The following is a 26,862-nucleotide window of genomic DNA, read 5'->3' on the forward strand; positions in this document are numbered from 1 at the left end:
TTCCTCATGGAACCATTAATTTATGGCCAGCTGCTTAATCTAAAATTCCCTGCAGGACAGTAAACCCATGATGAGCCCTTGACCAAAGACAAATGCAACAGCGAGAACAAGCCTTAGACCCAGAAAATAACCTTGGGGAACAGGGAAGATTCATGGCAATGCTGTTTTCATATTGCAAAATTAAGGACATGTATTATGTCCAGAATGAAAACAAAGAGTTGAATCTCGAGGTGTGTTCTATCAGCCAGTGATACATCTGTCACTTTTGAAAAGTAAATATGACAGATTTAGCTTTAAATATTCTTTCATGATTGCTTATTGGGTTTTTTTCCTACTGGTATGTTCCACTGTGGTCTTCCTCAAAGAAATTGTTCAACTGACCTTCACCTCCACTACAAAACAGGGGCAGAATTCATACAGTCGTCAACACATACATGTTGGGTTCTTTCTTCTTTTTCTTTTTTTGGGCGGGGGGATGAAGTTTCACTCTTGTCGCCCAGGCTGGAGTGCAATGGCGCCAGCTCGACTCACTGCAACCTCCGCCTCCCAGGTTCAAGCAGTTCTCCTGCCTCAGCCTCCCAAGTAGCTGGGATTACAGGCGTGCACCACTATGCCCAGCTAATTTTGTATTTTTGGTAAAGGCAGGGTTTCACATGTTGGCCAGGCTGATCTCAAACTCTTGACCTCAGGTGATCCGCCTGCCTTGGCCTCCCAAAGTGCTGGGATTGCAGGTGTGAGCCACCACACCCAGCCCCTTGTGTTTTTCTTTTAAAAATATTTGGTGAATGACGACTTCATTTAAAACTGTTATTTCACAGGGAGTGTTCACCTGTCGTCACAAGAACTTTCAAAGCCTTCATTCATTGAGCTAGCAAAGCTCACTTTAATATCCCTGGGAGGCCCCCGTGGCTGGACACCGAGACAGGCGGCCTGAAGCCAGCCCCTGGCCGCAGAAGGGTAGGCAGGAAGGCCCCTGGGCTGGCGGGGGGACCACCCTGCTGGCTGCCCCACCTGCCTGGGGCAGGGTGCTCAGGACCGGGTGGAGCAGCCAGTGACGCTCCAGGGAGGAGAGAGGATGGCATTGGAGCAGATGCTTGAAAAACGTAAGGATGCCAGCAGGGGAGAGAAGAGTGAAGGCTGTTTTCCTCGTCTCACAGCCATCACAGCCATTCCTTAAAAGCCATGAACTTCTCACTCCTCCCGCTTGTGCTCTGTTATTGCTCCTCCAAAGCTGCTCTCTCCACCCCGGCAGATGCCCCTCCTTTTGATGGAAACACACGCGTGAGTGGAAGCATAAGCTGAGGTCAGAACGGTGCGATGTCCATGCACTAGAGAAAAATACATGCCCTTCAGTTTCTGGAGAAAGGGAAGGAGTTCTAGTTCGAAGTAAGCGAACATTTACGGTGGAGAGAAAGAGAAGAAAATGTACAGCTGACTTTTGAACAAGGTGGGGCTTAGGGGTGCTGACCCTTGACCCCTGCACAGCTGACAACCTGTGTTTGACTTTTGAGTCCCCTGCAACTTAACTGCTGATAGCCCACTGTTGACCAGAAGCATTACCATCACATAAACAGTTGATTAACACATATTTTGTACATTAGATGCATCATATACTGTGTTCTTACAGTAAAGTAAGCTAGAGAAAAGAACATGCTGTTAAAAAAATCTTGGCCGGGCGCGGTGGCTCACACCTGTAATCCCAACACTTTGGGAGGCCGAGGCGGGCAGATCACAAGGTCAGGAAATCGAGACCATCCTGGCTAACACAGTGAAATCCTGTCTCTACTAAAAATACAAAAAAATTAGCCAGGCGTGGTGGCGGCACCTGTAGTCCCAGCTACTTGGGAGGCTGAGGTGGGAGAAGGGCGTGAACTCGGGAGGCGGAGCTTGCAGTCAGCTGAGATCACGCCACTGCACTCCAGCCTGGGTGACAGAGCGAGCCTCCATCTCAAAAAAAAAAAAAAAAAAAAAAAGAAAATCTTAAGGCAGAGGAAACATATTTACTACGCATCACATGAAAGTCGATCACCATAAAGGTCTTCATCCTCGTCATCTTGATGTTGAGCATGCTGAGGAGGGAGTGGAGGGCAGCTTGCTGCCTCAGGGGGCAGAGAGGTGGAGGAGGTGGAAGGGGAGGCAGGAGAGCCAGGCACACTTGGTGTAACTTTTGTTAGAAAAAACCCACATGTATGTGGACCTGTGTAGTTGTGACTGTTTCATGTAGTACATGGAATGAATGAAAAAATCATTTGTTTGATGCATGACCAAAAGGATATTTAATTTTCTGCGTTAGAAAATAAAAAGTGCTAAAAATTTGGCACTTTTCTGTTTCTTCTAAAGGTTGTAAGGGGCTGCTTGTAATCATTAAGGTAAATGGCTTGGGAAAACTGTTCCAAATAAATGGCAGATGTTCCTGCCATCTTTGATTTCAAAATACATTTTCCTTTAGTCTCTGTTTGGGAATTGTGGGAATTACAGGTTTACTTTTTCTTCTCTTTTTTTAAAGTAAAGGCAAGACCTTGTTTTCATGAAGCAAACTGTAAAATGTTTGGCGTTCCCTAGACTGAAGTTAATTTTGGGGAAAAAAAAACAGCGCAGCCTTTGTGTTGCACATATGGGTTCAGCATTTCCTCAAGTTCTTCCCCTGTAAGACAGACACACCCCTCCAATCTGAGGGCCCAGAAAGTGCCAGAAAGGAATGCCACCCGCGTTGCTTTGGCTAAAAACTGTGACTTTTATCTGAGACCTACTTAGATTTTAGTGCATTCTGTTCCCCATCAAAATGTATAAGTAGCCAGTTCATTTCTGTTCTCACTCAGAGATAGCACAAAAATAGACGCATGTAAAGCGTGCTGCCGTGAGTGGGTACATACATTGCTAAGTGCTGCCATTGAAAAAATTCATTGTGGTAAAGGACCTTGTTTTCAACAATGAAGACAGCATCTCTTTTCCTGGATCGAGACCCGTAGGCACAGTGAAGGAACTTGGAGTTGTGTGGCTGGTGGCATCGCTCCAGTCCCTTGGAGGCACCGGCTGCCGCAGACCCGCGTGGGCTCCTGGCACACAGTGAGTCACCCGGGCCCAGCCAGTCATTCAAAAACAAACTTGAGAAGGATCACTGGGTGCAGCCTCTCTCCACGTGGCAGACGGCTGTCCCACAGGCTGCCAGGCCCCGTGTGTGGACGCCGGACTGGCTTCTCCTGGAAGAATTGTCCCCGTGATGTCCCACAGGGTGCCGGGCCCCGTGTGTGGACGCCGGACTGGCTTCTCCTGGAAGAATTGTCCCAGTGATGGCCTATCAGCTCACCATGGCTGCCACAGGTCTCATTCTGGCAATGTGCCTTTTATTTCAAAATGATTTTTCCTTTTCCTCCACACCCGCCTTTCTATTTTCCAAACGAAGCGCCTCTGCCTACCAAGGCTTTATTATAATTTAAGTAAATCTAAAATGCCAATGTTTAAAATTTCTCATATTTCTATAATATTTTTTACTTGTAAAAGAACTTTCATATCAATTTTTTCAGCTATTCAACAAACACTTATTTGAAATATGTTAAATATTCAGTAAAGGCCTACTTTGTGCTGGAAGAATTCTCATTTGATTGTTAAAGACGGTGCCGAGAGGTGACTGGCCTGTTGTCGTTACCGTATTTCACAGACGTTACCGTATTTCACAGATGAGATGGCTCGAGGTCAGCTCACAGGAGTGAGATGCTTCTCCAGGCACATGTGTGGAGTGGGCGGCCGGGCGGAGCTGGACCTGGACCTGACCACCTGTTTAAGGCCTCAGCTCTTTCCACTCCACTCCACTGCCTGTCACTTATCCTTTCCGTGTTTAGCCACATGTGCTTATTCATGCGTGTACACACATGTCACACACACACACAGACACCACACACTCATATCCATACACCACACACACACACACCCTGTGCACATAGACACACACACTACACATACACACACAGATGCACACACACCCCACACACATACCATGCACATAGACACACACTACATATACAGACACACACACAGGTGCACACACACACCCCACACACATATGCACTCACACATACCATGCTACATACTCACAAACACAGCCTCACATCACAAACACCTCATATCACACACTAAGCACAATTATACCTCACACACACACACACCACACACATCCATACGCCACACACACACCATGCACATAGACACATACTACACATACAGACACACAGATACACACACCCCACACACACACCATGCACAGAGACACACCACACATAGAGACACACACAGATGCACACACACACCATGCTACATACAAACACAGCCTCACATCACAAACACCTCACATCACACAGCAAGTGCAATTACACCTCTCACACACACACCACACACTTGCATGCACCACACACACACACCATGCACATAGACACACCACACATACAGACACACACACAGAGTGTGCATGCTACATGCTCACAAACACAGCTTCACATCACAAACACCTCACATCACACACTAAGCACAATTACACACACACACTTGTATGAATACCTCACACACATGTGTCTTGGGGCCAAGCAATATGCAGGTGGACCAGCAGCAGCACGTGCATGCCAGGAGAGGTGATGGGAGTCTGTGCCTGGGAGGACAGTGGCGGTTCCCAGTTACACTCAGAGAAGCCGAGGCCCACGGAGGTTTGCCAGTTGTCCATCATGGTAAAGACTGAGGGTCATTCCCAGGTTTTCTGAATCCACTGTTGAGTTCCACAGGCCCTGCCGGAGTGCCCACTGTGGACTGTCCCGGAAGTGCAAGCAGGATGACCACAGGCCTTGGATCCCGGGGAACGTATACGTGTGTAGAACAAGTGTTGGTGAGGGATACTTGGGAATAGGACAGGACTGGCCCACCTGAGGCTGCATCTGGGGATAAAGCTGCCCCTGGTTCACACGGACTCATGCAGACAGAACAACGTGGGCTCCTCATTTTAATTCTGTCACTTTCTTCACCGAGCTCTTGGTAGAGGGCGAGTTGTCCTAGCCATTCAGTCCTTGTACCTGAGAAGCAGGAGAGAAAATGTCCCAGCACCCAGGGGACACATGACATGGGCAGTGCCCACCTTGTGCCCCACTGTATCCTTGGCACCTAGCGTGTGCTCAGCAGAACCAACAGATGTTTCCTGAATGAACGCATGAATGAATGAATGAATGGAGGAGCCCAGCAGGTGAAGTGTAATTCAGGTGTCGGAGAGGACGTTGTGGCGGAAGTGCCCGAGACAGGGAGGGAGGCACCAGCACAGACCATAGGGTCACAGGCCAGCTGTCTGCTTACTAACCGTCTCCCTCCCCACAAGTGCCAAGATTGCTCCATCCCAGGGTGAGATGTGGCTGTGTCCTCGTGACCCGGCTTTGCTAGGAATTATCTCACCTCTCAGAGACACAGACCTTGGCCATGAGGGCGCCTGGAGGAAACTAGGTTCTGGGCAAAACCCCAAAAACGGCAGCCCCTACTGGTGTTGGCCACACCCTCATCTGTGAAATGCAGTTTCACCCTCATCTGTGAAATGCAGTTTCACCTACATTCTGTTCATGGTTTGTTTTAGGCAGATTAGTGACCTCCGCAGATGTGTACATCCGAATCCTCGGAACTTGTGGATGTTTTAGGTTGTAGGGCAAAGGGGAAGTCAGGAGCTCCTCAATGACCTCAAGACAGAGTCTCCTGGATCATCTGGGTGGGCCCAGTGTAATCACAAGGTCCTCAAGGTGGAAGAAAGGATCAGATGAGGGAACCAGAGTGCCAGCGGCCCAGTGAGCAAGACTTGCCACCATTGCTGGCTTTCAAGACAGAGAAGGCGGCCGGCCGTGAGCCGAGGCACGCAGGTAGCCGGCAGAAACCAGGAAAGGCAGGGAAGCAGACTATCGGCTGAGCCTCCAGGAAGGAGCGTGGCCCTGCCGACACCTTAGCTCAGTGGGCCCTGTGTTGGAATTCTGACCTACAGAACGATGACATCATAAACGTGTGTGGTTTTCAGCCACTCGGTCTGTGGCAACCTGTTACAGCAGCCCCAGGAAGCGAGTTCATGGGTCTAGTGGTCAGAACACAGCACGCAAGGTCTGGGTAGCCCCAGCCTACAACAGGGAGGCTCACGGGCCTGAGAGAACCTGCTGGACGTTTATCAACAAAAAGCCTGCGGTGGGAGGTGCCGAGGAACATGGTCCTCGAGGTCTGCAAGGACCGAAGCTGGGTGCCACAGCCTGGTGCTGAGATTCCGATGTTCAGAACAGCTCAGTGTGTGCTGCGGTGCAGGCACACGCAGGTGTTTCCACAGTGCACTCTGCCCAATTTCTGTTCTGTTCTAAGGAGAAAGCATCCAGACGGAGAGTTCCCAGATAGAGTTTTGGCCCAAAAGCAACATTTTACTGAGTCAACACAGGAAAATTATTTTAAAAGGCTCTTGGGAGAAGAAAGGTGGCTTTGTATTTGTTGCTGAACCCAAGTGGGCCACATGCCCTTGTCCTGCAGATCTCATGTTCTCCGCGTTAACATAAAGGAGTTGAGGAGATCCTCGGCTCCGGAACACGGGGAGGTGTGGAGCCTTCCGTGCGGTGCAGGTGGCCAGCTGTTCACCACCTGAATCCGTTATCTGTGTGACGAGTCAGTAACTGGGGAAGTTTATGGAAACGGGGCTTTTGTATGCTGTCAGATACATCCATCGGGGTGCAGAGACTGGCACGGGGGCCTTCCAGCAGGTGGGCTGCAATGCCATTCCTGCCCAGCAGTGCCGAGCAAAGCCAGAGCAAGCCAGGCGAATCAGAGACACATGAGCATCAGGAGGCTTGAGAAAGCTGGAAAGTGTGTTTTCCCTGAAATGAAGCTGTCCCACACCGAACTGAACCACTGTAACATGCTGAGCACATTGAGGTCTCAGCGTAGTGACCACTGGTTGCCCAAGAGTTGACCAGGAGTGAGCATCGCACCTGCCCCCAGGACTCTCATCTGCCCTCATTCTCAGTGCTCTGCCTGACGCGGGGTGCTAAGCACTGCATGCACCTTAACACAGTCCCCCTGACTACCACCTGCCACACAGGCACTGCCACTGTTATCCCCACATTGCAGATGGGGATGCTGAGGCTCAGAGCCATGATTGGCTGTGACCTCTTAAGTGCTGGTGCAGCCATAATCCTGGGGGTCTGGCTCCCACCCTTGCTCCTGTTCTCTGGGGTCTGGCTCCCACCCCTCACTCCTCTGCTGATCCACCTCATGCACCGAGCCCAAGTGCAGTGGAAGGGCCCCTGGATACCTGCATCAGCTCCCTCTGGGCCTCAAGGAGATGCTGGCTGAGTGGCCCTGGGCATTCAGAGCACATGTCCCCAAATTCCAGCATGCATAGGACAGCCTGTGGGTTAATACACATGTCCTCAAATTCCAGCATGCACAGGACAGCCTGTGGGTTAATACGCATGTCCTCAAATTCCAGCATGCACAGGACAGCCTGTGGGTTAATACACATGTCCTCAAATTCCAGCATGCACAGGACAGCCTGTGGGTTAATACGCATGTCCTCAAATTCCAGCATGCACAGGACAGCCTGTGGGTTAATACACATGGGGGCATAGACCCCACAACCAGCCTTGGGACACCATTTGTGCACCTAACTGCTCTCCTCTGCTGAGGAGAGGCTGTCACCCCAGAGGTCTCTCTCTTGAGTTAGTTTTGTAAAAGGAGAACATATTTTCCCTTCATCTGGAGCACAGTTACCAAACCCAGTGACTGAGCCAGGAGCAGCGAGCATCAGCATCTGGTAGCAGCGGGTTCATCAAACATCAGGAAGATGTGACAGAGACAGGCTTGACTTCTATGGGAATTCGGTTCCTGATGCTGTTATAATATTGGTAATAAAGTTAAACCAAAAAATAACAGATGAAATGAAGTCAGAAAGACATGGTTAAAATAGTTACTGTGAGCACCAGCTTTTGAAATTAGGGTAGGTGGGAAGCCTCGGGGCCCCCAGAGTGGTCTGCTGAACACAGCTTTCCACGCGAAGCTAAGCTGAGTTTGCATGAACATCTTCAAGCGTTCGTGTTTCCCCCTGGTGCTTGTACCTCGGCACACTCACTCTTCATTTGCTCCATTTGAAATTACTGTGTCAGAACGTAGCTTCTTGCGGGAAGGCCCACAGTGGAACAGTGCCAGGGAGCAGCAGCACCCAGCAGGCACGTGTGGAGTGAAGGAGCGCGGTCAGCCCCCAGCTACAAACGCTATGTCACAAGGGGAGGGCAGCTGAGAACTCAGGCAGGAGAGGAGAGGCTCTTGGGAGGCAGAAATCTGTGCTGTGTCCCCTGGGGAGGCAAGAACAGGGGACAGGTGGATATTGGAGAAGGAAGGAGCAGAGGACAGGCGGATATCGGAGAAGGAAGGAAATGGTTCTTGGGGTGTTCAGCAGTTGCAGGGTGGGCCAAGGAGAGCAAGGGAAGCGCCTTATCTGTGCAGGACATAGAAAACTCACTGAAGCCCCATGGCAGCCTGCAGCCAAAGAAAACTCAGCAATGTCGATTCTGTCTTTAAATTTCAATGTTTCTTCCTCAGGGATATTCTTTCACTCGTTTTGTTTTGTAAAAAAATATTGCATTAAAATAGTATTCATCCTGATCCCTGAGCTGTTGCGTGCACCCTTGCGTTTTGCACTTGATGTGAGCGCCTCGCCTGCCTCACCCTGGCCCCCAGGCGAGTTTGGTGTCTAATGATAAGGTTCTTTGTCGCTTTTCCTCCTTCAGAATTCCTGAGACTGAGGAGGAGTTAGAGGCAACCATCAGTAGTTCCTATTAGTGAAGAATTGTTTCTGCTGTGTTGGGTTTCTGGGTTTGTTGTTGTTGTTGGCCAGGAAGAGATATATTGCATTTCAGAACTTTTACCTAATTTGTAAATGTACCAGTTCATAAATACTTAATTAAAAATTGATGTTTTTGAACTGGATTCCCTCACAGTGATGCCCTGAAACTATATGCACTTTGGGTTTGTGGAATTTTACGTCTATTTATTTATTTTTGAGACAGGTCCCGCTCTGTCACTCAGGCTGGGGTGACACTCAGCTGTGACATGATCACAGCTCACTGAAGCTGCGACCTCCTGGGCTCAAGCAATCCACCCACCTCCGCCTCCGGAGTAGCTGGGACCACAGGCGTGCACTTCCACGCCTGTCTTGAATTTTATTTCTTTGTGGAACATGCCAGTGAATGTTGTTTAGTTTAACTTTGTTTTTTGTCTGTTTGTTTTGTTTTTATTCTTAGTGAAGAATTTGGCTGAACCCCATTTTGGTTCAACTCTTGAGTTTAGGGTGCCTGGGCCGGGCTGCCCAGCCCTGAGTTTGTAGTGCTAGCCTTTAGAGGCTGTAAATTCCCAAAAGCTACATTTGAGCACCCGAGATGCCGCAGGCCACAGGCTGACACATCAGCGCTCGGGAGCAGAAAAAGGTTTATTCGATTCGGCCAAAGTGTGAGGGCGGGACAGACAGGCTCCCAAATCCGACCTGCATTTGGACGTAACTGAGGCTTTTATGAGGAAGGCAGGGACGCGAGAGAGGAGCCCAGGATGAAAGCTGCTCACCTTCCTGGGCCAGTCGAGCCAGACACCATCAAGGAGGTCTGCGTGATGGAAGGATCATTGTTCTTTGAAAGAAAAACAAGTTCCGTAACCATTTGGAGGGCCCCCGAGTTAGGAGGTGAAGTTATGGATGACTAGTAATGCCCCTGTACCAAAATAACTGCGGGCAAGCAAGCATGGGGGAGGAAGGAGCAGCACAGAGAAAGGGAGGTCGGCTAAACAGGAGCCTTATGGGGTTTTTTTGGGTTTTTTTTTTTGGGGGGGGACAGAGTCTCACTCTGTCGCCCAGGCTGGAGTGCAGTGGCGTGATCTCGGCTCACTGCAAGCTCCGCCTCCCGGGTTCCCGCCATTCTCCTGCCTCAGCCTCCCGAGTATCTGGGACTACAGGCGCCGCCACCGCGCCCGGCTAATTTTTTGTATTTTTAGTAGAGACGGGGTTTCACCGTGTTAGCCAGGATGGTCTCGATCTCCTGACCTCGTGATCCGCCTGCCTCGGCCTCCCAAAGTGCTGGGATGACAGGCGTGAGCCACCGCGCCCGGCCTGTGGTTTGTTTTTTTTAAAGTCACAGAGGCTCTGCTACGTGAGGACGGGGGAGGTGGTTTCTTCTATGGGGGACACAGAGCAAACCACTCAAGCCAGTGCGGGGGTCTCCGAGTGGGATCCCTGTACCGGGCTGGTGGGTGCGGGCGGCGCACGGCGCCCCCCTGAGGAGGAGCGGAGGGACGGGCACAGCTGTCAGGCAGCTGCACAGAATCACGGAACTGGTTTTGCCCCATGGTCTGCAGAGTTTGTTCTCCCCCTCGGTGTCTGAGGATGGCCCAGTTCACTCAGCGGTGGAGACCTGGGCTCCGTTTCACCAGATGGGAGTCCGGCACAGCGCGGGGGGAAAAGAGCGAGCCTTCTCTGTGAACTTGAGTCTTTGCTGCCTTGCGCCGCCCTGGCCATTTGGTGGGACATCCACGTGGAGGCTGCAGTAGGCTGTCTAAGCCCCGGGAGCGTTTGCAGGGTCATTTAGTTACACACGACATCTGTCACCCAGGTGGGTCTGCGCTTTGGCCCCCTTTTCTATGACACATGACCTGCATGGGTGTCTGTTGAGGCTTTGGGATTCCTGCCTGAACCCTTCTGGTGGCTATGGGACCTCAGACTGCCTGGGGCAGGAGGAGGACTGGCAGGCGCTGGATTCCCCCACGTCCCCCAGCACTGGCTTGGGGAGGGGGCGGCCTGTTTGTAGAATTCAGACCTTACAGCCTGAAGTGCACACTGCCTCAGGCGCCTCCAGAGTGCTGAGTCGCCGCCAGGAGACTTGTTTGGAGTTTTGATGTTGTTGCTTTGGGGTCCGTCTCCCCTGCCAGGGCAGGGCTCTCATTGCTGAGACTGCCCATGTCAGCATGGGCAGCTCCTTAACTCCGGTGATGGGAGAAGCCGGCTGAATGCAACCCGGGGCCTCCCTCCCTCTTCCCGTTAACTAGGCCGGATTCCAGATTTGTAACCCTGATGAATTTTGCAAGGGTTATATTTTTAAGAAGCTTAAAATGAAGTCTATAATAACACAGAAGTCTTACATTTAACTCTCTTCTTGGAAAACTTATTGTGCTCGCTGGGTAACATACTCTCAGTTTAATCCCTGTAGACGTCCCTGGAGAATATGATATAGATGAGGAGCCAGCCCAGGGTGAGATAGGGTAGCGTGGCTGTGCTGGCACGTGGAGGGTAAAGCGAGGGCTGAAGGTCTCTCTCCCCATCCTCACCCCCAAGTACGGCAGTCTCCTGATCTGCCTGCCCCAAAAGAGTGCCATCCAGAGGAGCCCAGCTCTGACCTCGGTGACACGGAAGGATCTGCGGGCTGTGGAGCCAGGCTGCCCTTCTTGGAAGGCTGTCCCCCCGAGAGGGGCCCAAGGAACCACTGCCCGCACTCCGGAGCTGCAGCACTGGCACCTGGAGCCCAGAGCGTGTCATGTCTCCATACGTAGAGTCTGTAATTTCAAAGAGAAAACCTAGCACTAAATGGAAAAGTGTGGTAGAAAGTCGGAGAGTTGAGTTCAAGGGAGCACAGAACCTCTGAAAGGGTGGGGTGAGGGCAGGGGGCAGGGGCCAGGGCAGTCACCACAGCACTGGCCTCAGGGGCCTCTCCCTGCGGGGGCTGGCCTTTCGTCATGCCACTGAGGAGTCCACATTCACAAAGACATGTACTTTGTGAATTCTTTTCTGAAAAAATTATGTTTCCAACTTACTGGAACTTGCAACAGCACAGATGAACCTGGAGAACATTATCATCAGTGAAATAAGCCAGCCACAGAAAGACAAATACCGCGTGATCTCACGTACACATGGAACCTAAAAAAGTCCAACTCACAGAAGCAGAGAGTAGAATGGGGGTTACCAGAGGGTGGAGGGGACTGGGGGGGATTTTGGTCAAAGGATACAAAGTTTCCCTTAGACAGGAGGAGTCGTTTTAGGATCTGTTGTATAGCACCCTGACCATAGTCAATAGCAATGTGTATTTCAAAATTGCTAACTGAGTAGATTTTAAATGTTCTCATCAGAAAAAAAGATGAGTATGTGAGACGTCAATGGTTTGATTTAACCACACCACAGTGCATACATGTATCAAAACCTGACATTGTGTCCCGTAACTACATACAACAATTATTTGGCAATTAAAATTTAAATTTTTTAAACATCTCCAAAGCTACGGAAGGAGGAAGGCCTCTACAAGGCCAGCTCAAATTACCGCTGTCACCACCTTCTGTCAAGTGTCACATTGTCCTGTGGCCTAGTTGGCCCATCCCAGAGGGATATCAGGCAGGTTCCAGGCAGGTAGCACCTGCCCAGGACACATGTGGCTCTGATGACACTCCAGATGCCTGCCTCACCTGTGGAGGGTCCATGACTATGGGAGAAGGTCCCCCAGTGTGGGTGGGAAGAAGCCACGTTGTGAGGTGGGCTGGCAACTCCCTGATGACTCATGAGCACCACGTTTGTGCATGAATGGAGGCTTCTTTTCCGACTCCAGCTGCTCGGGCATTGCTGCATGCATGCACACAGGCCATAATTAGACCATGGCAGTGTGCGGGAAAGAGGCCGATGCCACACTCATATTTATAAGCTCTGAAACAAACTATTTTTTTTTTTGAGACAGGGTATCGCTCTTTTGTTCAGGCTGCAGTGCAGTGGTGCTATTGTGGATCACTGCAGCCTCAACCTCCTGGGCTGAAGCAATCCTCCTGCCTCAGCCTCCCAAGTAGCTGAGACCACAGGGGTACACCACCACACCTGGCTAATTTTGTTTTTGTTTTTTGGAGAGCTCAGGCTAGTCTTGAACTCCTGGGCTCAAGTAGTCTTCCTACCTTGACCTCCCAAATTGCTGGGATTACAGGTGTGAACCACCACACCTAGCTCTGAAACAAGCTATTTTCACATATTGTCCTGGTTCATTTTGTGTTGCTATAAAGGAATATTTGAGGCTGGGTAGTTTACAAAGAAAAGAGGTTTATTTGGCTCACGGTTCTGCAGGCTGTACAGGAAGCATGGCACCAGCATCTGCATCTGGTGAGAGCCTCAAGCTGCTTCCACGCATAGGGGAAGGGAGAGGGAACAGAATCAAAAGGGTGAGGACGGGGGTGCCAGGCTCTCTTTAACAACCAGCTGTCACAGGAACTAATAGAGCCAGAACTCACTCACATCCCCTACACCCCCAGGGCAGTCATCTCTCCATGCGGGAGGCAGCCCCATGACCCAACATCTCCCATGAGGCCCCACCTCCAACGCTGGGGATCGGTCATCAGCAGAGGTCTGGAGGGGACAACCATCCACACTACAGCACATGTCAAAAATGTCCCAGTGTGTGTTATTACACAGGACTGCAGAGTGAAGGAATAAACTGATATCTAAAGAAATACTTCCGGACAGGTGTCTTCGTGCTGGTACCTGTCTGGCACACTTTGGGAAAGCAAGTACTCCTGCTAGGAAAGCATAAGGGTCGTAACACATGACTGAAACCAAAATCAGCTCATTCAGTGGCATTGGGTTGTTATTCTCCTCATCAGGAATCCAAAAATGTTAAAACAGTTCTTGTTCCTATTTACAACAGGAAAGGTGTTCAATCTCAAATCACTGGGCAGAATGCAGGGAAGAGGCTGTCACTCTCTCAGCAGGTGGTAGGAAAAGCCCAAGGTCGCCGTTCATTAGGGGTTAAACATCGGACTGGAGGTGCCACGTTGGCGCAGGCCTTCCCTCCGTGGGCCTGTGTCATAGTCACATGGACAGTGGTGTCCTGGGTGGCCCCCAGGCCCCGGGTGGGTTGGGCTGTGTGGCTGTGATTCGTGCTGAGAAGGTGGGGATGCCCTGGCTGATTCAGCCCCTCAGGAGGGAGCACTGCTCACTGTTGTATGTTTGTGTGGTCACATAAGATACCTGGGATATAACCAGTTGTAACCTACACAATTTTCCCAAAGAAAAAAAAATTTTTTTCCTAAATAAAGATAGGAGAGAACCACTGTGATTCAGCAATGCCCGTTTCTCCGCACTCCCTGCCTCCCAGATACTCTAAAATTGGGCGACATGAGCCAGTTGAGTTTTGGGCCTTCCTTAGAACCGCTGTTCTGACTTCCAGCTGTGAGTCTTTGGGCGTTGACTCAACCCCGTCTATCCTCAGTGTCTTCGTCCTGATAACGGGAATGGCACACCTCCCAGGGACTGACTGGTGACAATGACTCTGCGATGGCCTTTGTGGAATCCGCGTGTGTGGCCTCCAGAGGAGGTGACCATCGGCATGGCCCTTCTCACCGTATTTCATCCAAGGAGGAAAACTCAGTTTGTAGTTAGTTCTGAGTTTCAGCCTTGTTGTCCATTCTCGGAATATCACTGGATGAAGTCCGTTTCGCCAGGGTACTGCTGCTGTCGATGCTTGACAGGGAAAATTGATGTTGGCTTCCAAGCCGGGATTCACAAAGGTGTCTTAGGTCACTGCACACTGCGCTCAGGGAAATCGTGTCTCCCTAGTACATTTTGATCCACACGTTAAAGTCCTCTCTATTCCCAGGGCTGGATCTTCCAAGACAGGGCAGTGTTTGTTTGCTTAAGGTACTTCACTGATCATACTCTGTAGCCCGTTACAATTTAGGGATATTTGCAGTAAATATGTTACAGAGAAATATTGTTGTAATATTTTTTGGAGATATTTCTGGAGTTTTTTTTTTTTTTTTTTTTTTGTCTGCTTGTATTTGTTTATTTATTAAAGAGGTTGCTTTTGTGATTTCTAATTCTGCGTGGTAGGAGAAGCTAGCCTCTGGGCAGGGCGATGTTAGTAAGGGACTGCTCGGAGGGTGTGTGCTTTCCGTAAGTCCTTGCAAGAGAAGCCTCAGGGAAAGGCACATCTGAGGGCTTTGACCCAGGCTGCCACCCTCACATGAGTGAGAAAATCAATCTCTGTCTGGTTTTTCATCCCCTCATAATGAAAAATGAGAGAGAGGGACCTCATAATCAGTGGAGCCTTTTCACCTTCAGAATTCTGATTTAGAGGAGTCGGAGGGCTCTGGGAAAATGGTGTCCTGGACAAAACTCTTCTCTCCCTCCCGTACGCATCCTGAATGAGGTAGCTGCCATATCCCTGGGCATCTGCCCATAAACATCCTGAATGAGGTAGCTGCCGTATCCCTGGGCATCTGCCCATAAACATCCTGAATGAGGTAGCTGCTGTATCCCTGGGCATCTGGGGCAGGACTTGGGTTCCCTGGGTCCCTGGACAGCACTGGTGTGGCGTTGAAGAACCCTGGGGTGAGTCCTGCAGAGCATCTTGGAGAAAACTTGGGCTTGCGGAGGTCTGTGGGCCTCCAGTGGAAAGGAGGTCAGTTGTGTATGCAAAGGCGACTGCAAGCCCTGGTTCCCCAGGCTGATTTTCCCTTGCTCCTGACATGGGTTTGGGGAAAGCTATGTGCTCACAACCCTTGGGAGGCCGCTTCACCTTTTCTAAAAAAGGGATCTGCCATCACTTTAGAAAGCTGACCCAAGCGTGCTATGCTAACCAACACAGTCACCATTCATCCGCAGTGTCCTGGCAGCCAGGGAGCGGAAGATGGTTCGAACAAACAGAACTCACACCCCGCGAAGTGGAGCTGCTGGGGAAGACCTGTGGCCACTTACAGAGAACTACGTATAATCACTCAGGGAGTACGATGAGCACTTAGAAGGGGAAGTGGGGAAGGTGGTCCACAAAAATAGGAACAAAAGCTGCACAGTACTCAGGAAGAAACTTAACAAGAGGCTTAGGACCTTTGTGAAGAAAGTGGAGAGATATCTTTTGAAAGGGTGTAAGCATGCATGAGGCAGTGCAGCATCTCCCAGGGTCCTGGGTGGGACGGGGGAGCAGGTGTGATTGCAGTACCCGTTCTCCCAAGAGCAGCACACATTTCTATCCGGAGGCTTCTCTTGGAATTGAATAAAATGGCCTTAAAGTTTATGATGCCTCCAAATAGCCAAGACAGTCTTAAAAATAAGATTGAGGCCGGGTGCAGTGGCTCATGCCTGTAATCCCAGCACTTTGGGAGGCCGAGGCGGGAGGATCACCTGAGGTCGGGTGTTCGAGACCAGCCTGATCAACATGGAGAAGCCCTATCTCTACTAAAAATACAAAAATTAACTGGGCATAGTGATGCATGCCTGTAGTCCCAGCTACTTCGGAGGCTGAGGCAGGAGAATCACTTGAACCCGGGAGGTGGAGGTTGCAGTGAGTCAAGATCGTGACATTGCACTCCAGCCTGGGCAATAAGAGCAAAACTCCATCTCAAAAAAAAAAAAAAAAAGATTGAAAAGGAACAACTTTTTGTACCAGATATTGGAACTGAGGCTGCAGGTGAAGTTGTACAGGTAAAGATGGTCTCAGCAATCAGAGCCCTGCCCTGATAGACCCCAAAGCCACAAAATTCAAACTCCAAACAAGTCTCCTGGAGGTGAATTAACACTCTGGAGGCGCCTGTGTGTGCGCCTGAAGTGCAGTGTGCGCTTCGTGCTCTAAGATCTGAATTCTAAACACGGGCCTCATCCTCCCCAGGCCACTGCTTTGGGGGTTGGGGTTGGACATCCACATAGAGGCTGCAGTAGGCCATCTAACCCCCTGGGAGCATTTACAGGGTCATTTAAATACATGCAGCATCTGTCACCCACGTGGGTCTGGGGTCGGCCCCCTTTTCTATGACAAACGACCTGCATGGGTGTTTTTTGAGGCTTTGGGGTATACCGCCTGAGCCCTCCTGGTGGCTATGGGACCTCAGACTGGCTGGGACAGGGGAAGGGCTGGTGGCCACTGTCTTTGCAGAAAGCAGAGCAGGACCTCCCCAGTGTACTGCTTCAGGGCTCTGTCTCTGGGCTCCACCCTGAGCAGGTACCTTTGCATGAAGACTCCTCTCAGCGCTGAGGCTGATGGTGGCACTGATCCAACATACTGTACTATCGTGACATATGAGGTTGACATGAGAGAGGACAAGTAGATTACTGGAACCTAATAAGCCCAAATCAAATGATATTATCTATAACAGGGTGGGTATGTAGGTTCAGTGGGAAAAGAACTAGTCAGCAATATTGACACAATTGGCTGTCTGAAAGAAACAGCATTGGATGATCAGGTTGTAGCAGAGGAAAATGAACATCAGTTGGTTTGACCATTTAAATGTTTTTTTTTTAAATACTCTGCACTCCTCCCACAAAAACCAAACAAGCAATACTTGGAAACAACATGTATAATACAGGGACATAGGCGACTATCTTAGCCAGGCCTGGAGAAGTCAGCTATATTTAACTATATAAAAATCTGAAAGGATTATAAAACAAAATTATGCCACAACTAGAAATTTTAAAACTGACAAACCATGGCTCTTAGAGAAAAATATTTGCAAGGCAAAAGACAGAAAAGGGGTTAACATTTTCAGTATGAACGCTCTCACAGGTTTCGTTGTCAGGAAGGGAGGAAAGAATACAATAGAACAAATGAAGGAGGCCAGGCATGGTGGCTCACACCTGTAAGCACAGTGCTTTGGGAGACTGAGGCGAGAGAATTACTGGAGCCCAGGAGTTTGAGACCACCCTGGGCAACATAGCAAGACTCCATCTCTACAACCAAGTCAAAAAATAAACTGTTGGGCATGGTGGTGCGTGCTAGGTACTCCCAGCTACTCCAGAGGCCAAGGTAGGAAGATTGCTTAAGCCCAGGAGGTCAAGGCCGCAGTGAGCTATGGTTGTGCCAGTGCAGTAAGCTAGATTGTGCCGCTGCACTCCAGCACAGTCAGCAGAGTGAAACCCTGTCTCTAACTAACTAAATAAATAAATGAGAAAAAAAAAAAAAGAAAGATTGAAGGGGAAACATGCAGAGTTAATTCACAGAGGAGCCTGCCAAGTGGTCTGGGTGGCAGGGAGATGTACATTAAAAGTATAGTAGATGTCCAGCCATAGCCAGGTGTGGTGGTGCACGCCTGTAATCCCAGCTACTGGGGAGGCTGAGGCAGGAGAATTGCTGAACCCGGAAGCTGGAGGTTGCAGTGAGTCGAGATCGTGCCACTGCATTCTAGCCTGGGTGACAGAGCAAGACCCTGTCTTTGTTTAAAACGCACACACACACACACACACACACACACACACACACATGCAGGGAGGTTTTAAAAAGACAGAAGAAAGCAGCTGGTTTTGCAGAAAAAGGGGCCTGGGGACTCTTAGATACTGATGGAGGAGTGTGAATTGCTATAGCCTCTTAGGAAAAAATACTTAAAACACAAAACTTCTCCATAGGCATAAGGAGCACACAACTCCTGCCCATTTCCTGAGATTGTCATACCGATAAATAAATTAATGCATTCAAGGTAATTTCAAGAAATTACCTTGAAAACGCTAGAAGTGCCCCCGAGTGTTTTCCATCCATTACTAGTGGGCAGTATTATCGAGATGTCTTGAAGTCTACTAAGATACTTTCAGAATGTACCATTATATCCAGAAAAGACCACAGTAGAAATGATTTGTCGGAAAAGAAAAGTTTCATGTTAAAACTTACTAAGAGGTTTGTAAGTGATCTTGTTTTTAGGCATCATTTTGCTTTCGCAAACTAGTGTTTCCTGGGGAAAATAGATTTAATTTGGGTGTTCAGTGTTGCATTGTAGTGAATAATTGTGTGATGTGAGCATAGCATGGTGTGTCACTTTCTCTGGGCTGAGAAACTCTGCATCCTTTCTTCATTCTAGAAAGAGGCCAGAGGCCCTGCCTTCTGGGGGTGAGTTCTGCTGGGACAACGTTCAGCCCTTTCCGACTTACCGCTAAGCGACCAGTATTTTCCATTCCGCTTGATCCATTTGAGTAGTCTGCTCCATGCACACATGTGCTTCCACACATCCGGGACATTGCTTAGAGCTCACGTCACCTCGAGGAGACATGCAGAATAGAAAGTAGTTCAGAAAATACATTTTGTGCATCTAGTCTACACTGCCGTATTTTTGGCAATTTTGCTATCAGAAGATTCGCTCCAGAAAAAGCACTCCAACTATCATTTCTCCCTGCCTCTCACTTTTGGTATTAGATTCAGAATCCATTAGCACGTCTCACTGAAGGCGCAGATGTTTCAGTTTATGGTGGAAGGAAGACACATTCTGGGCGTTACGCAACATCCTTGGCTCACGGTCCCGCTGCGGATTTTGCCATTCCTGTTTCAGTGCTGAGTTCTCACCTTCGCGATTTTAAAAATATGTTGGTTCTGTAAACATTTACTTAATAATCCATTTTCCAGAATGTTCGTCCCAGGTGTTTTAAAGCAGCATTTCTCAACCGGGAGCGATTTTGCCCCCCAGGAGGCATTTGGCAATATCTGGAGCCATTTTAGGTTGTCACGACTTGTCGGGAGAGGGCCCTACTGGCATCTATAGGGAGAGGCTGGGGATGGTACTCAGCAAACTGCAGAGCCCAGAGCCATCCACCATCAAGGATATCCCGCCCCAAATCTCAACAGCGCTGACAGCTGAGAAACCCTTGAAAGCTACTGTTGCTGGCTTTCTGGGCTTTCTGCTTCTCTGCCTGTTGTATAATGAGTGTATATTAAATCTGCAATAATTTTAGAGTCTTGTTTGGTCTTTTTAAAGTGATGTAAAATTATTTTTTCTCTCTCTCTCTGTCACACACACACACACACAAGCACACTTCTTTATTTGTCCAGCATCTGAAAAATACATTCCATAATGGGTTTTCTTATTCCCAAGGCATCGGGCCTTGGCACTAATGATTATTCCACAAGATTCTTGGATCTCTTGTGGTGATCCTCCCATTTAGGGCTCGTCTCACTGTGTCCTGGTTTCACATTTGCCCTGTTTGTTTAAAGTATTACGCACTTCTCCTGTTAGCTGGGCAAAGGAGTCCCCCAGGCTGACCTCACTCGGGAGGCCTCAATCTAGTTGGTCTGCATGTTAGGTTCATTAACATGTCTTCTTTTTTCTTAAAAAATGTATTCTGGCCAGGCGTGGGGACTCACTCTTGTAATCCTAGCACTTTGGGAGGCTGAGTCGGGTGGATATTTGAGCCCAGGAGTTGAAGACCAGTCTAGGCAACATGGTGAAACCCCGTCTCTACAAAAAATAAAAAACAGATTAGCTGGGTGTGGTGGTGCACACCTGTCGTCCCATCTACTTGGTAGGCTGAGGAGGGAGGATCCCTTCAGCCCAGGAGTTGGAGGCTGCAGTGAGCTGTCGTCACAGCCCTGCACTGCAGCCTGAATGACAGATCAAGACCCTGTCTCAAAAACAAAAAGCCCCACAAAATAACACATTACCTGTTTTGTCTATAAGGCACAAAGCATCCAGATTCTTCTAGGTTTAGTCAAATGTAACACAGGTTTAATTGAAGCTTTCTCTTTGTAGGGCTTAACTGTTCTGTTCCAGTGAAATAATCCAGAATGATAGTAAACACATAGTCATATTTTATATACCCCCGCACCTCAAGCAGTGCCGTCTGTGTTCTCCATTTCATGGAAGTCCTGTGAGCAATCTTACCATCTTTCAAATTTAAAAAAAATCAAAATAACAGCTCTTGCTTTAATTCTAAACCACAAATCAAATGTAAGATGTAGCACGCTGCTCATTTGTACTATTTCTGATTGTATTAGTCAAAATCAAATACTCACTTCAACAGTAATGGTAAGGAAAAACCATGCTCAAAAAGAAAACACGAGATGTGAAGTCAAAATAGTGGCCACAGCCTCTCACTTAATTGAGCAGTCACTGTTGACAGTCCGGTGACAGCCGGAAGAGCATGAAGCGGGTGGGACAGGAGCAGAGGGCTACCAGGAAATGGGTCAGCGTCTGCTGGGGGAGACTGTAGCGATACTGTAGACCCCCGTTTTGCAGATCAGGAACCCGGGCACTCAGAGTCGAGGCTTCTGGGCCAGCGCCCTGTCTTGCTGGGGGTGAGTCATCCAACGCACTTGAGACTGTGTGTGCACCGTGGTTTTGTGACCCTAAATGAAAGTCGTGGCCAGATGTGAAGCATCCTTGTTAATTATTGATCACTCCAAAAACAGCTGTTTAGTGCTGCTCCTACACGTTTCCTGCAGGAGGGATTTTGTGAGGAAGGGTATGGCGGCTTTGTGCAGAAGAGACCTGCCAGGTGGCCCAGCTGGGGCCCCTCGGTTGTCAAGTGTGCCCTGCCCACGTCGGGAGCCACCAAAGCAGCCTGAAGCCAGGAGAATCAACACCTCTCCTGCCCTAGCGGGAACTCTCTCAGAGGCTTGTTTAGCCCAGAGGGAAGTCCCCAAGGTGAGCCCGGGGGAGGGCAGTGTCCTTCTGTGGCCACAGCTCAGATGGTCCCGACTGCAGGTGGTCCCAGTGAGGGAGGAGCTCACCCCTCATCTACGCAGGCCGGTGAAGGGGGCACGTCCCAGTGTGTAGCCAAAAAACCCACAGTTTGGTGACTCCTGATCTTGGACAAGCCCCCTCCAGTTGCTTGCACATTGGCAGTGGTTTTGGCAAATGGACTGAACTGTGTTACTCCATGTCTGCGTCAAACACTGGCACACATCTGGAACTGTCTGCCTTTCCTCCCACCTTTTGTTTTTGTTTTTGTTTTTGAGAAGGAGTCCTGCCCTGTCATCCAGGCTGGAGTACAGTGGCACGATCAGGGCTTCCTACCACCTCAACTTTCCCAGGCTCTTGTCCCTTCTCCCACCTCAGCTCCCTGAGTAGCTCGGACCAAGGGGTGCCAACATACCTGGCTCATTCTTGTGTATTTTGGAGAGATGGGGTCTCACCATGTTGCCCAGGTTGGTCTTGAACTCCTTGAACTCTTGAACTCAAATGATCCTCCCACCTCAGCTTCCCAAAGTGCTGGGATTACAGACGTGAGCCACCGTGCCTGGCCTCCACCCTTTCTCAAACATAGTGATATTTTATCTCAGACCACATTAGTCTCTGCACTGCATAATTTAAAAGGGAAAAATGGAAGAATTTTTTGCTTAGCATTTTACAGTCTTCATGAGATATTCCTCCTTTAGCTACCGGATCAGATGTACTTTCAAAACCAAATCTCTCTAAGGCTTCCAGACTCTGGAGTCACCCAGGTTTGTGTGACTTTGGGGAGGCCAGTCTCTGCGTGTTTGGTTTCCATGTCTGTCAGTGGGACCGCACTGTCAGGATCGCGGGAGGGCTCACTGAGTAGAGACTGACATGCTCCGTGCAGGCCTGGGTCATGATAGGATACCTAGCACAGCTTCGCCGATTGTTTAATGTTGTTATTACTATTAAGATGATAATGATGTCTCAATGCTGAGAGGAATTTAACGTCTAGAGCTCCTGCTCGTGTGGCCTAAAGACCTGTCCCAAGCTCTTAGTCATCCATGGCCTTTGTAGGGGAGGTCCACTTCTGAAGAACAGTTCTGTCTTTCAAAAGACTACATGGTCCCGCTACAGCTGGGCATGAAATGTGCTTGAGTGGTGAACAAGAGGACCGTCTATCTACATGGATGTGCCACTGGAAGTTACTGTCTCCAAAAATGGAGTAAAACTGCGGTGATGACAGGTACACGTTCGAGATGTCCTTCCAGCCATGTTCACTCGGCCGTGGGAGGTGAAGGCCGAGGTGTGGAGGCAGACCTGTGGCTGCCGGCGGGGGTGGCAGCACCCAGGAACCCTGTGCCCCCCTTTCCCCCGTGTGGTCAGCCCTGGCCCACCCCGATGCCGTGTGCTGGCGTGGCACCTCTCTGCCCCCCGGCCACTCCACCAGCTTCCCTGCCTGGGCACGACCTTGCCTGCATGGCCTGTCCTCAGCCCTCAGCTCTCCTCCCCACACTTCTTCCTGGTGCTCTCAGTGACGGCATCCACAGTGGGGGCTGCTGTCACGTCTGTGCTTAAGACCCCCAAATATTTCTGTCTCCGTGTGCCTGTCTTCAAAGCTGGAGACACCTCCTGAGAGCCCGCCTCGCACAGCCCCACCAGCTTCTTGAACTCAAAGTTGGTCACCGTTGGACTCTGTCCCTTCTCCAAGCAGACCCTGCCCCTGGGCAAGGTGGGTGGTGCCCCCCTTCCAGCCACTGGGGCCGGAGACCCGGACACCCGCTCCCTGATGTCCTCTTCAGTGGCACAGGCAGACTTCCCCGGCCAGCTGTTCTTCCTTTCTCTAGAGGTCTGTGCTGATAAAAGCCCCAAGAAGGGCGTGCTGAGCGGCTGGTGTTAGAGTGTTGTGCCAGTGGGGTTGATTTCTGTCTTGGGGGTGCATAGAACCTGCACGTGGGGATAAATTGCAGGGTGAGATGCCCCTCCTGCCACCCATTGCTTCTGCCTGCCCCTCAGTTTCTGTCACTACAGGCTGTGAGCTGCTCCTTCCAGCCAGAGTCACGAGAATGGACGTTATTAAGGGTATACGTCAGTTCGGGCTGCTGTAGCAATGGACCACAGATGGGGTGACTTCAACAGCAGGAATGTATCACCTCGCAGTTCTGGAACCCGGAAGTCAGACACCGAGGTGTGGGCAGGATGGGTCCTCCTGAGGCCGCTCCCCTCACCGTGTTCCCCCTGTCCTCACAGCTGTGTGTGCACGCCTCTGCTGCCTCTTTCTCTTATAAGGACACCAGCCACTTTGCATTTGGGCCTAGCCTTATGCCTCATTCTAACTGGAATCCTCTTTAGAGCCTCTCTCTCCAAATAGTCTCTGGGGAGACACAGTTCAGGGAACATTAGGAAAGGCTGGAAAAAAAAAAGATATACCCCCATGGAAAGGAGGGCTACACATACGTAAATACAAACACATACCTATATCTGCCTATATCATGAGATATATATCTATGATATAGTTATATATACAAACACATACCTGTATATATATCTGTATCATAAGAAGATTAAAAATCAGGGAAATGCAGCCAGTGATGACATGGCAGGGTCGATGCGGGCCCAGGCTCCTTGCCGGGTGCTCCAGCTGGAGTGGTTGCAGGGTTTGGACCCCCGAGGCATCTCTTGCCTTTTTGGTCTGCTGCAGTAATGAGGGGCCTGTCCCGCTGTGCCTACATAAGGGGTTCCTGAATCTGAGTCTTCCAGGGTCTGTCCCTGGTAGGGATTCCTGTGAACTGCAGGGCCTTTTTTTTTCTTTTTTTTGAGATGGAGTCTCGCTCTGTCACCCAGGGCTGGAGTACACTGGCGCGATCTTGGCTCACTGCAGCCTCCACCTCCCAGGTTCAAGCGATTCTCCTGCCTCAGCCTCCTGAATAGCTAGGATTACAGGCACGCACCACCACACGCGTCTAATTTTTGTATTTTTGGTGAGACGGGGTTTCATCATGTTGGTCAGTCTGGTCTTGAACTCCTGACCTTGTGATCCACCTGCCTTGGCCTCCCAAAGTGCTGGGATTACAGGCGTGAGCCACCGCGCCTGGACAGGACCTTTTCTTAGAATCCAGCGTCCTTTCTGCAGCCCATGAGGAACCCTGTCCCCCGGCCCCGCAAACCAGGACAGTGACCTGAGGTCTCCACGTGGCACCCCGGTCTCTGCATGTGTGGAGGGTCCTTGGGGGGAATCCCCTTCAGAGCCTAGATGCCTCCCCTGAAGTTTCTGTTTTAAAAGCCTCCTGGATGGGGCAGGCAAGCTATTGTTTTATGATTACAAAGCAGATGGAAACCGACTTTATTTTGGATGAGGGTTATACATGGAATGTAGTTAACATAAACTGAACAGAGACAGTGCCTTGCGGTGTCTCTCCTCCTCCGCCCAGGGTGAGGCCCAGGACAACCCGGCCTCCTGGGGACCCCATCGCCACAAAGCCGGCCCCGCCGATGCTCCGCACAGGCTGCCTTCCACTGTGAGCGAACTGTGACTGAGCGTTGGGTAATGTTCTTCCAAAGGGACAGGCCCTTTCAGATGGCTTCGTGTCCTCTGTAGGAGCCCAGCAGGTGCTTGTGAGAAGGAAGGACGAAAAAACTTGTAATGACATGAAGTCAAGGCTTGACCTTTGGAAAAGCAAGTAGGCACATGGCTAGACATGTCAGTGTCTCAGTCATCAAAGCTTCCTGTCTGTGCTCGAAAGAGGTCAGATTGGCCATCGCAAGCTGGGTGGCCCGTGGTTGGGGGTCACTGCCATGCCTCCTCTCAGACCTCGGGCTGGGGCCTGAGGAAGGAGCCTCTGCATGGCCAGAGGACCCCATGGTTGCCTGGACAGACCATGCTGGGACCACATGGCCTGCAGGTGACCGAGCTTGCCGCAGTGGGAGAAGCAGCTCTGAGGAACGCTTGCGTGAGCCCAGGAAGAACAACTTTGGGACCACTTTCAGGGGGCTTGACTCCACAGCCCCCAAAGGGCGCTCTCTGGTGGCGACAGCTTGCCTTGCGTTTGTTTTTGAGGACAGAACCGCATCCTCTAGTATCTTTGTTCCCACTGTAGCGCCCCGGAGCTCTGCTTTGTACGTAACTGATTTGGTGGATCTTGAATTAGAGGATTTAAGAACACAGAGATTTAAAATGAAAGGGGATTCTTCTCCCTTCAGCCTCTAGGGCAGCCGATGGCTTCCTGGGAGCCTCTTGAACTTTGCCAGGGGGTCCCTCAAATCCACACAGGGGAATAAAATAGAAGTGAGAAAATTGGTGCGTGGCTTCCTAGCTCTGCAGACTCCCCAAACTTCTCATCCAATGCTCAGGCAGCTGACAGATGTGGCCAACACAGTCCACCTCCAGATCCAACTCCTGGCTGTTTTGGAATTCAGGCGAGAGTAGAGTTTTATAGGGGGTGTAGGGTGGGAGGATTAGTAAGATGGTTATGGTTAACATGAAATGCATTTTAGTGCTGTTTACTCTTTTACAGTATCATCCAGAGGGTAGGTTGGTTGGTTTGTTTGTTTTTGAGACAGGGCCTCACTCTGTCGCCCAGGCTGGAGTACAGTGGTGTCATCACGGCTCACTGCAGCCTTGATCTCCTGGGCTTAAGTGAGGCTCCTGCCTCAACCTCTCAAGTAGCTGGGACTACAGGCTTATGACACGATGCCCAGCTAATTTTTTAATTTTTTACTTTTGCAGAGATGGGGTCTCACTATGTTGTCTAGGCTGGTCTAAAACTCCCAGCCTCAAGCAATCCTCCTACCTTGGCTTCCCAAAGTGCTGGGATTACAGGTATGAACCATGGCACCCAGCAACCCGGAGGATTTCTTGATGAGATTTCCTGTTGTAACATATCTTTTTCAGATAAATTTGTGTCCCTCCACTTATTTAAAGATGGCCAAAAACTGCCTTCAAGGAACTCTTACAAATGACCTTTGTGGCATTAGTTAGCCTGTTATTCCAGGAAAAAAAATTAAAGAAGAAATCTGAAAATTATGTTTTAATCTAAATATCTGTTGATAGTGACTCATAGGTTCTGCAGGCTGACTGTATTGGGCATTGTTCTAAGCAGGTGGCTTGGAATGTGTCCCTGGGAGGTGAGGGGGCCTTCCAACTGCCAAGTGTCTCGTAACCTGCTGCAGTTTAAGTCCCGTTTCCCATGGCTTCACGTGTTTTAATTATGTTTTTTTATTATGATGAAACACGCAAAATATAATATTTAACATTTTAACCATTTTGCATTTTTTAAATTGTAAAATGCACATAAAATGCCGTTTTAACTATTTTTAAGTGTACAATTCAGTGACATTAGTGATACTTACAGTGTGGTACAATCATCACTACGATGTATTTCCAAAACTTTTCCATCACCCCAAACAGCAACTCTGTGTCCATAAAACAATAACTCCCCGTTGTGCCTCTCTCATCCACTGGTGGCCCCTAATCCA

General features: G+C 49.8%; 1 protein-coding gene across 4 annotated transcripts in view; it reads left to right on the plus strand.

The window, feature by feature from the left end:
* The window catches only part of ATP10A (ATPase phospholipid transporting 10A (putative)), a 185,170-nt gene that overhangs the window by 56,430 nt on the left and 101,878 nt on the right, over positions 1–26,862 (plus strand). Inside the window, exon 1 of one of the 4 annotated variants that reach the window (XM_050796115.1) lies at positions 25,889–26,206. The exons of the other annotated variants lie outside the window; for them this stretch is intronic. Coding sequence (XP_050652072.1) covers positions 26,070–26,206 — 137 coding nt within the window. The 5' untranslated portion in view covers positions 25,889–26,069. Of the gene's footprint in view, positions 1–25,888; positions 26,207–26,862 lie in introns of those variants that run through there. 4 annotated transcript variants of the gene reach the window in all.

This window comes from Macaca thibetana, chromosome 7, assembly GCF_024542745.1.
Source record: "Macaca thibetana thibetana isolate TM-01 chromosome 7, ASM2454274v1, whole genome shotgun sequence".
NCBI lineage: Eukaryota > Metazoa > Chordata > Mammalia > Primates > Cercopithecidae > Macaca > Macaca thibetana.